This window comes from Octopus sinensis, linkage group LG5 (assembly GCF_006345805.1).
Source record: "Octopus sinensis linkage group LG5, ASM634580v1, whole genome shotgun sequence".
Taxonomy (NCBI): domain Eukaryota; kingdom Metazoa; phylum Mollusca; class Cephalopoda; order Octopoda; family Octopodidae; genus Octopus; species Octopus sinensis.
In genome coordinates, this window is record NC_043001.1 from 84,682,884 (window position 1) to 84,696,299 (window position 13,416).

Consider the following 13,416-nt stretch of genomic DNA (forward strand, 5'->3'; position numbering starts at 1 on the left):
CTCTCGAAAGAGCTGTTCTTCACTCCTGCTCCAGAACGTTGACTGCGCGGTCATTCCGAAAAGCTCTATCTGCGACGATTTCATCTCAATCGAAGGAGAGGGGCTTTCTCCGTCCGGGTTGCGGATGCGTGGAATAAGCTGCCGGACGAGATAGTGAAGATGCCGACGACCGCTCGGTTCAAAGTCTCCCTTGACCACAAATGGCCTGAACTCTTTGCATGAACATCACCCTGTACATAATTCCATGTCCCCCTACATGGCCTTGCTTTTTGCTTTTTGAGGTCAAAAATTAACTTAACTTAACTTAACTTAAAATATTTCTACCACCTTTCTTTCCCTGAAGTAAGTATACGTTGTTTTGGCAAACTCTCTCTCTCTCTCTCTCTCTCCCTCTCTCTCTCTCTCTCACTCTCTCTCTCTCTCTCTCTCTCTCTCTCTCTCTCACCTCTCTCTCTCTCTCTCTCACTATATATATATATATATATATATATATATATATATATGTATATGTGTGTGTGTGTGTCTATTATTTGCCCTTACTTGATTGATGTTTACGTTGTTTTGGCTCCACTTTTTGGCAGCCCCATTATTCCTTTCTCCACAGTACCTGAAACCTTGGGAGACAGTTTAATCTGTTACGACGACCCCTTGTTCAACTAGCACTTATTGTATCAACCCTGATATGATGAAATGGAAAGTCGACCTCGGTGGAATATGAACTCAGAGCAAAGACACGATGTGCCACTACGCATTTTATCAGGCGCGCTAATGTTTCTGCTACCTCACTACATACCAGGTTCATTAAACATCTTTAGGTATTCTAGTTAGAAGCCCTTTCAGCGGCACAAACAATTCGACAGCCAATTGACAATGTCGTTTGAGCTTCTGATAAAATTTCTTATAGTATTTATTCCGGATCCCAGCACTCTGAGTTCAGATTCTGTGCATTTTATCATTTCGAAACTAAGAAATGATGTATCAGGTGGAGGGATTAGAGAACTTTGTGGAGAACCGGTCGGAAAGTATCCTTTCTGATTCCTCGTGTCCTCTCATCAACACCTACGATGGCATTGCTGCCAAACTATATTAACCCTTTTTAAGCGTGTTACTTATTCTATCAGACTATTTTGCCGAACCGAAAAGTTACGGGGACGTAAACAAACCAACTCTCGTTGTCAAGCAGTGGGATGATAAACACAAAGACACACACACACATAGACATATGTCAATGCAAGGAACATCTTTGACTTTCCATCTACTAAATCTACTCACAAGGACTTGGTTGGCCTGGAGTTATAGTAAACCCACTTTCCCAAGATGCTGCCCAGGGGAAATGAGCCCGGAAACATGTAGTTGGCAAGCGAACTACTTACTACACAACCACATACCACTTAGACCAGCATCATGGACAGGAACGTCTCAGCTGCAAATTTGCAATCCCAGGAAATAGCAGATGCCTAGGATATAGGCATTAATTACTGGAGCTCAACAATGTTTTTCTCTTCATTAAGGGAAATTTAAACTGAGTAAATATTGTTTGAGTTCACTGCATTAAATAAGGCGAAATGGTAGAATGGTAGAGCTTCGGTTAGAATGTTTGCTTAGACTCTCTACGTTCTGAATTCAGATTCCGAACGTAGCCTTTCTTAACCTTTCTGCACTTGGGAGTCTATAATTCAGGGTAACAGAAGATAGCCAGACACTATGACGTTCCTGCTCTTACTGTTTATGTGGAAGATTTAATCTATCGCGCAGTTTAACACTACCTAGCTCCCTGGATTCCTTTTACGGAGTCCACTTTGTTGCAAGTATTTGGGCTTGATCTGTTGCTGGAAGACATTTTCCCTCCCTTCCTCACTTCTTTCCATCAGTCACAAAGTCCCTTTAAAAAGAAATAGGCATTGCGTTGTCTCCCCTCTATAAGATATGTCAGCTTCCACTTAGATACATGATCTTTATGCGGAACGCAAATCCAGACAATGTTATCTCATTATCTTAAGTTGTATTATAACAGCAATATGGCAGAATAGTCAGCGCGCCGAACATAATACTTAAAAGCATTCCGGCCTTCTCGTTCTGAATACAAATTCCACCGACGTCGACCTAGCCTTTCATCCCTTCAAAGTAAAAAAAAAAAATAAGTACTAGTCAAGCACTGGAGTCGGTGTAATTGCTTTCCTTCACCCCCACAAAAAAAAACAAAAAAACTGCGGGGCCTGTAGCAAAATCTGAAACCATTATTTTTAGTTGCATTATGACGATGAATTGGCAAAATAGAACGTCGGACAAAATGTTTAGCAGTTTTTCTTCTTGTTCGTTACGTTCCGTTTTCAAATACCACCAACGTAAATGTTGCTTTTCATCCTTTCTTGGTCGATGATTCTAACGTTTATGTTTATGTTTGTGGCCAATTCCTCTGCTAGAAACACCTGGAAATTTTGCCTCAATCTTCACCATAATCTTGAAAATGAAAGGCGATATTGAATATTGTAATTATAGTAAAATATGACAGGATGGTCATAACTGGAATGATTTTGATCATAGATTTATTTCATTAGACATTAAGCGTGGCTAAAGTTTTGTTCCGTGTGGCACATTATATACTGATACATACACCACACACTGAAGGGTTCAGAAGCTTGCTTCCCAACCACATAGTTCCGGGTCCAGTCGTACTGTGTGGCTCCTTCAGTAAATGTCTTCTACTATGACCTCGAGTCAACCAAACACTTGTGAATGGATTTATTAGACGGAAACTGAAAGGAGCCCTTCGCGTCGTATATATGCATGCATGTATGTATGTATGTATGTATGTATGTATGTATGTATGTATATATATGTATGTATGCATCTATATATATATATATATATATGTGTGTGTGTATGTGTGTGTGTGTCTTTATGTATGTCTTTATGTCTGCGTTTGTACACATGACCGTTTGACACCGGTGTTGGCTTGTTTAGCGGTTCAGGAAAAGGATAACAACAGAATATGCACTGCGTTTCGAAAAAGAATGACCTACGGTCAATTCCTTCGACTAAAATACTCCAAAGCGTTGCCCCAGCATGGCCATAATTGAAAGTTATACTTCCACATTACACAAAATATCTTAATTTTTTTGTATAATTGTTAATAATACTTAATGATAAAAATATAATGGGGATCTTTTTCGTATCATCGAATGACTAGAAGGTTCCAACAGAACAAAACAAGAATCAAAGAGGACCTTAGGTAAAAAGCAGAGTGGTTTAAAGCCTCCGGACTGGACTATTCAAGGTGGTGCCCCAGTATGGCCGCAGTCCAAATACTGAAACAAATGAAAGAGACAAAAGCGATATGCCCGCGCACTCACGCACACATACGCACACACATGCATACGTACACACATGTATACACACACACACACAGACAGACACACACACACTCACACACCACACCAAACACACTGACCGTCACACAGACCGATACACATGGTTGCATTTAGATTGGACTCTTCCATTCTGTGGTAGCAATATTTTCGCTTGTCACTCACTCTCTCCTTCATTGTTCCACTCACTTTCTCCCTCTTTCTTTCTCTCTTTAAACTAATAGTATGTCATACTTTATCACTTCCACTTTACATATCTTCTCTCACACTTCACTCTCTTGCTCTCTTTTTCTCTTTCTTCTCCCCTTTTTATATGTATTTATATATATATATATAAGTGTGTGTGTGTGTGAATGTGTATATATATAAGTATGTGTGTGAATGTATGTATATATATATATATATTTATACATGCCTCCCCCACATATAATTATATATATATATATATGTATACATACAATATGTATGTGTATGTGCGTATACTTATATATTTGTAAGTATATATATATATATATATATATATATATATATATATATATATATATATATATACTCTAGTCATACACACACTTGCACACACACTCTTTCTTTCTTTCTTTCTTTCTTTCACTCTCACTCTCTTTCTATCTCTCTCACTTAATTTCTCTTTCTCTCCACTGCTTATTCAGCTCTCCTCTCCTATTCTGTCATCTCTCTCCTTCCTCCTTCTTCCCACTCTCCTTTCAATTTATCTCCCCCCTCTCTCTCACACTATTTCCCTTTAGTTCGTCACTTCTCAGAAAATACACTTTTTTCCGTAGTCACCCACTCATATGAACTCTTTCTTTCTCACTCTATTTCTCTCTCTCTCTCTCTCTTTCTTTCACTTTCTTAGAATTCTGTTTGTGTCTCTTTATTTCCTGCCCTTTTCCCATTTTCTCTGCCAACTCTTCACACAGACACATACATACATTATCTCATACACACGCACACATATATATACACGCATAAATACTGACAATCTTACACGTATTCATTCATACACGTGCTTGCACACTCTCAGTGTCATTCATTGAAACGTACCCCCTGACACACACAGACACACTTACCCCCACACAGACACACATACATACTCATTTATACACACAAACCGAGAATTGATTGAGCTAATTTAATATGACTCACACACATTGGCCGACTCCTGTATCTGTATATATATCAGATCCAAGATTCTGTGAAACAGTTTCCAAATTTGTTTTGTCTTCGACTTAAATTTTCGCTACTGTTTGCTCTACGGTCTCAAATAATTTTCAACGGACCTTTAACTACAAACAACAGTCATGCCTTCCTATACTCTGCACTATTTTAAACTCCGTGGACGCGCTGAGGTGTGCCGTATGCTGTTTGCTGCCGCTGGTGTTAGTTTTAATGACCGAAGGATCGACTATTCGGAATGGAACAACTACAGGAGCAGTTAGTATTGGAACTTTCCTTCACTATTTATTCTTGATCCTAATTCCTCTACATAATCTCAACACCGTCTCGTATTCTTTACATTCCTTTTTTTCTATTCTTTTGCTACTTCTACTCCAGCTTCTTCTTCTTCTTCTCAATTTTTTTGGATACTACTCCCTACACTTTGAGTTCAGCCCCAACTGATATAAACTTCTACTCTCTACTCTTTGTTCGATAAAAGTTTCCTACCAATCGAGGGCAATGCATTGGCTAAACTACATGAACTGCAAGAATGTCGGTCCAGATACCTTGTGGTATTTGTTCCGTTTCTTTCAGTTCTAAGTTGAAATTCTCACTCATAGCTCCTACATAAATGGTAGATTTATATCTGTCACATGTCTAAAATGTCCCAGGCACACCGTATCCAACAACAGCGCCCCAGTGACTAAATAAGATGTTGAAATATCCACCAGAGTTCAATGCTAGAAGATTCACTAAGCCGGTTTTAGTTTATCTGTCCTGGTTGTGGGTATACCTTGGCACGCCGGCTAATGGCTCTTCTAATATCCGTTCTAACTCTATCACCAGGTCTGCCATTAGCAGATTTCACTCCGTTGCAAGGAACAGCTCCAAGTTCCAGTTTGAGGATACCTTACCTATCTAACTTTCTCCCATCAGTCTTGGAGTCCTTTATAAGGCCATAGGCACAAAGTTTTCTCTTGACTAATCGATACGTAAAAATAAGTACCAACCTTATATTGAATTCCGTTAAACTGATTCTATACATACTCCGAACATTTGTAGCTTTTACACGTTTTAGAAACAGTTACTTTTGTTAATGTGCCGTCTAATTCCTTGCGTAGAGAAAACGGAATAGGCATTCTTTGTTTGGAACAGTAGTTCTCAACAGGAGTCTATATGGTCCTTGAGGGTCTGTATAAGATTTTGGGTAATTCAGGCAAAAAAATACTAAACTGAGGATCCACAACAGTATTTTAAGGGCCTCTGAAAATATTTTGCTTTAGATGTATTTATTAATAGGTATTGCAAGAAACAACTAGGTTTCTTTTTGCAACGTTTTACGTAGTTCAAACTACACAAGTTAAGGTGAGAGAAAAAAAAAGAAATTTTGAAAGAAGTTTCTAAGGAACTAATTTTTAAACATCGGATGACTATGGGGGTCCACCAGAATAAAATAATAATCAAAAGGGTCCGTAGATAAAAAATGATCAAGAACCTCTTGTTTAGAAGTTACGGTGGAAAAACTCGCGCAGTAGACACAGTTGAACATTTTCAAGGTAGAAGTTATCTCTTCATGCCAAGCATTGATCAGATTCAAGTACCAATTGAAGAATAAGATAAGAGTAGAAAGTGCAATACCTTCCAGGAAATTTATTTTAAAAAACGGTTCAATAGCGGAACCGGCACGGCTAAATGCGTTTGCAAAATATATGGTTGTAAGCTGACAGTAAGATATTTGGGCATTGACGTGTCAAAGTAACCAAAAGTTTTGCGTTGGGACCCCTAATGACGCTATGTCGTTGGTACTCCATTTTAATGATCCATTATTGCTGTTTTGTTTATGTGTACTATTATTTCTGTTTATTAATGTCTTTATTGTTTTGTTCTACTAAACAGTTGTACTTAGTATAAATCATCTCCATGTTTCTTGCGTATTCATCTCTTTCGTAACTCGCCATTGTACAGTTGCTAAAATGTAGGGCCATTGCGGCAAATTAAAAACATTATTATTATTATTATTATTATTATTATTATTATTATTATTATTATTATTATTATTATTATTGAGTGAGAGAGCAGTGAATGCCATCAAAGTGACAATGGGGTAAAATATACGAAACCCAGTATACCCATCATGATAACCGTCATAAGAGTAAGCCAGGCACATGCATCGCAACCATATGCGCGAGACATGGTGATCTCATATCAAGACAAACAGCACATGACCTTGCAGGTGGGATCCAGTTAAAATTTTCTTCTGGTCGAGTAACCCATCCTGCTCAAAAGGTCCCTGAATAAGGGTTGTTTAAGAATGTTGAATGAAACACCCATGTTTCCAGGGGTGAATTATTCAAACCCCAAAGAATCCCTCTCAACACATGGCTACGATGCTCCCCCACTGCTTCTGCTCGTGATCAGAGATGCACATATCGTCAGCCTCTAAGGGACATGCTCAACTGGTTAAGGTCAAACAACTGACAAGCAAATCTGTGGTATTGAGCAGAATATTTGCTGTAGCCCATCTTTTATACCAAGACAAAAGAATGTATGTGATAACACTTCCAATCAGTTAAGATCAGAAGCCACGGGAGCCAGTGCCTGGTACTGCATCAGTATTATCATTATTATTATATTATATTATTATTATTATTATTATTATTATTATTATATTATTATTATTATTATTATTATTATTATATTATTATTATTATTATTATATTATTATTATTATTATTATTATTATTATCAAGAAGGCAGTGAGCTAGCAGGAATATTTAGCGGCATTTCGTTCGTCTTTACGATGTTCTGCTTAGGTCATCTATGCATTTTATCCGTTCGGGGTTGATAAAATAAGTACCAATTGCGCACGTGGTCGATGTAATCGATTTCGCTACCCACCAGAATTGGTGGCCTGGTAAAAAAGTAGTAGTAGTAGTAGTAGTAGTAGTAGTAGTAAGATGACGAGCTGTAACACCGTTCGCGCGATGCACAAAATGCTTAGAGTTATTTGTTCCTGCTCTTTGCGCTATGAGCTCAAATACATTACCTTTTATCGTTTAAAGGTCGATGGAAAAAGTACCAGTTGAGATTGAGATCTGGGGTCGATGTAATCGACTTACTCTCTTCCCAGAAATTGCTGCCTTTGTATCAAAATTTGATACCAATATATATGCATTCTAAAGCAGCGAGCTGGTAGAATCGTTAGCACGCCTGTCAAAACGCCTAGTTGCAGTTCGCCTGTTTTTTATGCTCTGAGTTCAAATACCGTTGAGGTCGATAAAATAAGTATCAGATGTAATCGATTTCTTCTTCCCCGAAATATGTGTAAGTGATGTTATGTGTATTAGAACTGCGTCAGAAAGTAGAAGCTTGTCGGCTTTTAACTTATTCACGCATGACTGATTATTGCCAGCATATTTCCTTATGAAAGCTTGACGTTATTGAAGTCCATTCGTCAGAAAAATTCTATAACTTTTCTCCTATAGTCTCCCCATCTCGCACAAATACAGACACGCAAACTCCATAAGTGTATGTATTATGTATAATTTATCCATCTCTTTATCCACACACACACACATCTATTATTCGATAGAGAAATGAGAAATGTTATGAGAATACTTGACATAAAAATGTAGAAATATGAAAGAACAAGCCTAGAATGTGAACAATGGAAAATACCACAGATTAAAGAAATAGAAGAGGACCAAACGTTACAGATTATAACTTTTATTAGAGAGAAGTGAAAGTCATAAGAGAAAAAAGAAATCGAAGGGATTCAGAATTTATGGTATTGCTTTACATTGCATGCGGAGCATAAAAGGTTGTAGCGAATGGGATGTTGAGGTCACAATCTGGTATGTAGTGAGAGCAACTATGGTGAAATAAGTTGAGGGATCGAGTAAGGGAATGTGGAAAGGAGGAAGAAGAAGGGAAACAGGGAGAAGACGAGCAAAGGAAGGAAAAAAGGAGTGAACTTTGGGTAACTGAAATATTGGCGTGCATATGTGCTTATGTGCATACAATATTCATTCTTTCAATGGAAGTTGTTTTAAGAATATGTATGCATGGGTGTGCGCTCGCGCGCGTGTATGTATATATATATATATATATCTATATATATATATATATATATATATATTATATATAGAGAGAGAGAGAGATGCATACATACAAAACATGCACACACATATATATATGCATACATATATATATATATATACATGTGTGGGTGCATGTATGTATATGTGTAAAAATCAATATACGTAAAGAAGCGAACACGTGCACAAACATCCAAATATAAGCACATACGTACGCATATACATAGATACAAACACACATACATACATATATACATATATATATATATATATATATATATATATCTTATATAAAATCCGTTCTGTTTGTCTGTGTGTGTGTGGCTTCTAGGATATTGGGCATCCTCCATCCGATTGCGCTCAAATTTGATGTGTAGATACCAACGGTATCAGGGGGTGAATAAGTCATGAAAAAATTACAAAAATCGATTCCAGGTGAGAATGCGATCGATAAAGCCATGGGAAATCGTTTTTCTTTAGAATAGAAAAAAGTCTATCTTTATTTCTTCTTTTGTTGATGTCTCAAATTTAGCTTAAATCAGTGTTTCTCAAAGGGGAGGCCTATGGGACGGTCGGACAAGTTGTTTTGAGAAAATTTGGTTTAAATGTTTGACAACTCAGCACCATCCATTGGACGGGCAGCGTTTTGCGCGTATACATACATACATACGTACATACATACATACATAGATGTTTGTGTGTAGATGAATACGCGTAAAATGTATGATGTATTCATATATCCCAACATTGACCATATAGTCGGCAGAGAAGGAATTCGAACACAGTAATATACATATATTTGTGCAGGTGAGATGCATGGTATATGCATATATGTTGATTTCAATGGGAAATGGTGCATGTATATAGATATATTTATATATCATACTATCCTATTCTCCAATTACCTTTTTATGCCCAGCCTGCAATGTAAATAGACTTCGTAAAGTTGGTATCGTTTCTCTTTCTCTTTCTTTAACAATTCTTATCCCTTTTACATCTCTTTGTTAAAGGGTATAAATTTAAACGTTAGAACCACTTCCATTAATTCAAACTGGTATTCCTTTTTGCACTGCATGACTGTTATTGATTCATTTCTTGCGTCTACCATTGTCTTCCATTCGATTTTTACTTCTTTAACTTTATGCTATTAATTTATGTATAAGTGTATGTGAATGTTTGTGTGTGTGTTTGTGTGTATATGTTTCTTTGTATGTGCTTGTAAATGTATGAGTGTGCGTGTGCACTATACATTTTTAACAAGTTCATGTAGACTCGCACTTGATAAGACATTACGCTGCAAGAGCAGTCTCGGTAGATAACTCTCCTGATAAGCAATATGTTTGAAAACACATCATGGAACCTAGTGTACACGACCATATTATATATCATTGTACACAGATATGCTTCATTTAACGCTACTTCGTGCTCTTCCACTCAATAAATTCCAGACTGACCAAGCTTTATGCACATTAACAAATGTACACGCTGTTCTTAAACTCACACAAACATATTTTGGGATATATATATATATATATATATATATATATATATATGTACTATGAATATATATATACACATATATAATACATACATACATATATATATATATATATATATATATATATATATATACGAACTCACGTACCCAGTAATTCCAGAGTAAGTGGGGCTTATCCCTTGGTTCCATTCTCATAATTGTTTCGCTAATCGAGTAACAACAATTCAAAGTATGTCGTCCTTAAAACGGGCTTTGTGCATTTATTCAGAATACCGAACTGTCTTCCACAGGATCTTGTTTTTAGGAATTCCCAATAAGTTATGAATACTCAAATTGTGAAGTCAGTTATGTAATAACACGAAATTAATTATCTGATAGTAAGAATTTAAATGAAGTAGCACCAAAAATAGCTTTAATACGTTCCCAGAGTTTATGGAACTTAGGAGTAAATACTAATAAGGTATGTATACAAAAATCTTGAAGTACGTTATGTAATAACAGGTTAATCAGATTTGAGATAATAACAATTCAAACTAAATAACTCTGGAAAAAGCTTTTGTGCGTTCGCAGAGAATATTACCCTCAGCAGCGCTAGTGATGGTATATTCGTGAATAACCGAAATAAGTGGATATATTTTTTAGGAAAATACTATTTACTTGTTTAAACGTTGTACTGGATAAACTGCGAAAATAACTCTAACAGTTCAAATACCAAGAAATAAGCATACTCAATTTGATTTATACGAAATAATTTACGAACATGAATGGGTTATATTCACGAACATGAATTGGCTATATATAAGGATCCCTTTCAGGAGCGAATGCGTTATTTTCTTTGGATTTAAAAAATAATGCATTAGTTATATATAGTAGATATAAGAATCCCTTCCAGGGCCATATTATCGATTATTTCAACAATCTAAGTATGTCACTAGTTTTCCAGACATGTGTACTACTCACGTGCCAAGTTTCATCAAAATCGATAAAACGATGTAAGAAGAGTTAGATAACAACGCCACAAACAAACAGATACACAGATTTCCAGATGTATATATATATATATATGTGTGTGTGTGTGTGTATGCATATATAACGTAAACATACACACATCTGGAAATATCGAATTAGCATTTATCTACTTTGCATACCGCATACAGTTTTGATGGTGGTGAATGTGTTTCTAACAATACAATGCTGGTGGTCTTATTGTTGCTGATGATAATTGTGATGACATTGGTGGTGATGATGTTTAAGTCAATGGTTGAAGGATCATATTTAGTAAAAATTAATCTTTTTACTTTTTCAGAGATGCCCTGCAACATGATGCCGATGTTGGAAATAGACAACAGATACGAGATACCGCAGAGTATGGCTATTTGCAGGTACCTCGCCCGGGAATTCGGTAAGAATTGTACTTCTCATTATGTTCAAACGTTCTTGGGTAATGATTAAAAGTACTTTAATTGCATGTGGTATCAGAGTGGTTTTTCTGTAATTCTCAAGTTGAAGCAGGTCTCCCACCTTGGGGGAGACTTGCTTGGGTTTGAAAATTATTGAGAATTGTAGCAGTCCTCCACTTTGGTTTCATATTCTACTGTGCACCAATATAACGTCCACTCCAACCTACAAATTTTACAGCAGAGGATGTGGAGTAACTTTATGGCACTCTATCCTGTACGCTTGATCAATTCAATCTGAATTGCATCTAGTCATGATGCTTTTCCATTCTTTATCTTTTCCAGAACGTTTTCTAACTCACTTCTTAGTTGTTCAGTATCTTTCTCTTACCTGAAAACATGAATCAACCATGGCAACTTTTGACCACTTTCATACAATTTCTTTGTGTCTTTTTTTACCTATTGTGTTTCTTTTTGCTTTACCTATTGTGTTTCTGTTAGAACCATTCCCGCTTGTGATACGATACTACCCGTTTTTGCTGTGGATTTTCCTTTCAGTTCCCTCACCTGTTGAACAAGACCTTTCAAGATATTGCTTTTCGTTTGTTTTTCTAGTTTTTCGCACAGATTTGTTATATATTTGTTTTCATCTTTCCGACATTCTCGTTTAACTTCTTTGTTGATCTTTTTATATTCTTCTAAATCGGAACCCAAGGTTTTTACTTTCCTCGTTTTTTCAACAAGAGTCATAGTTGCTACGGATATCTATGATTGCTTTCTCATTCTCTTTCTTTTTGGTAAGTGTATTTACTTAGGCAGATTCAAAAATTCCATTTTTCTTCAATTGCCACATATCGTCTGGGCTCTTCCCTTCTTGCATCTTCATTAGCATTTCGAATCTGTTGCTGATACTCACGGTCGTCTTTATTGGGAGTTTCGGGGTTAGTGTGAGTGTTCATTTAGAAAGTTTGCATTTATGGTTGCGAAGCATAGAAGTCTGAACAAATTTGAACAGAACATAACCAGTGCGTTTTGAAATGTAGGCATATAAGAGAATGTTTTGAATCTCTTACAAGGATCATCGGACAAATGAATAGGTGTTAAAACAAGTAGGGAAACGGAGATAACTCCTGAACATTTAAAAAAGGAAGAAGAAAAAGCCCATGTATTATGGTCATATTCCAAGAAGTAGAAGTTTGGAGAACATTATCATGGAAAGAAGAGTAAAAGGTTGTAGATCAAAAGGCAGGTAAAGAACACAATCGATTGACAATATCAAGAGCTGGTTGGACAAGAATGTCAAGGCAGCTGGAGAACTCACGCTTAATCGGAAAGATCTACGTTGTAGTGTCCTTAACGGGCCGCAAGCGTACGATACATAACGACGACGGCATTATGTTAAATAAATCTACCTCTCAGATAAGAAGTACAGAAAAATGTTATACAATCACAATGCTGTGGCTAATTAAGAGTGTAGAATAGTTAGGAACTTAAGAAATTATGTCTTCAGCCCAAATAGGAGTTTGAGCTGTCTAGTAGCGTCTGTTGATGTTTTTGACATTCAACGTAAGGTTGATATCAGTAGAGAAAGATAACGGGGGGAAAGGTGGGTAGGGAGATGGAGGCAGAGAGGGACAGCTTTAGTGAATTATTAGAATTTACTGGAAGGATGGAACGGATAAATGTTGTATAGATCTAAGATATGAACATGAAACACAATAGGCACGATAAACAGAGAAGTATTAGTTCCAAACATGAATTCAAATGGACTGGGCATGTAGAGTGTGTTGTAGTAACAGTATAAGCGACAGAGTGTATCCATCAGTTAGTGCTAGTCAATGAGTCTAAACCAATCATTCACGTATACACTTATAGGATGA

General features: G+C 36.6%; 1 protein-coding gene across 1 annotated transcript in view; it reads left to right on the forward strand.

Annotated features, from left to right (window-relative positions):
* The first annotated feature begins 4,580 nt into the window (after window positions 1-4,580).
* Window positions 4,581-13,416, forward strand: part of LOC115212102 (S-crystallin 2-like) — a 36,052-nt gene continuing 27,216 nt past the window's right edge. Inside the window, exons 1-2 of the mRNA XM_036502845.1 lie at window positions 4,581-4,820; window positions 11,446-11,541. Of these exons, the coding sequence (XP_036358738.1) occupies window positions 4,688-4,820; window positions 11,446-11,541 (229 nt within the window). The 5' untranslated portion in view covers window positions 4,581-4,687. The remainder of the gene's footprint in view (window positions 4,821-11,445; window positions 11,542-13,416) is intronic.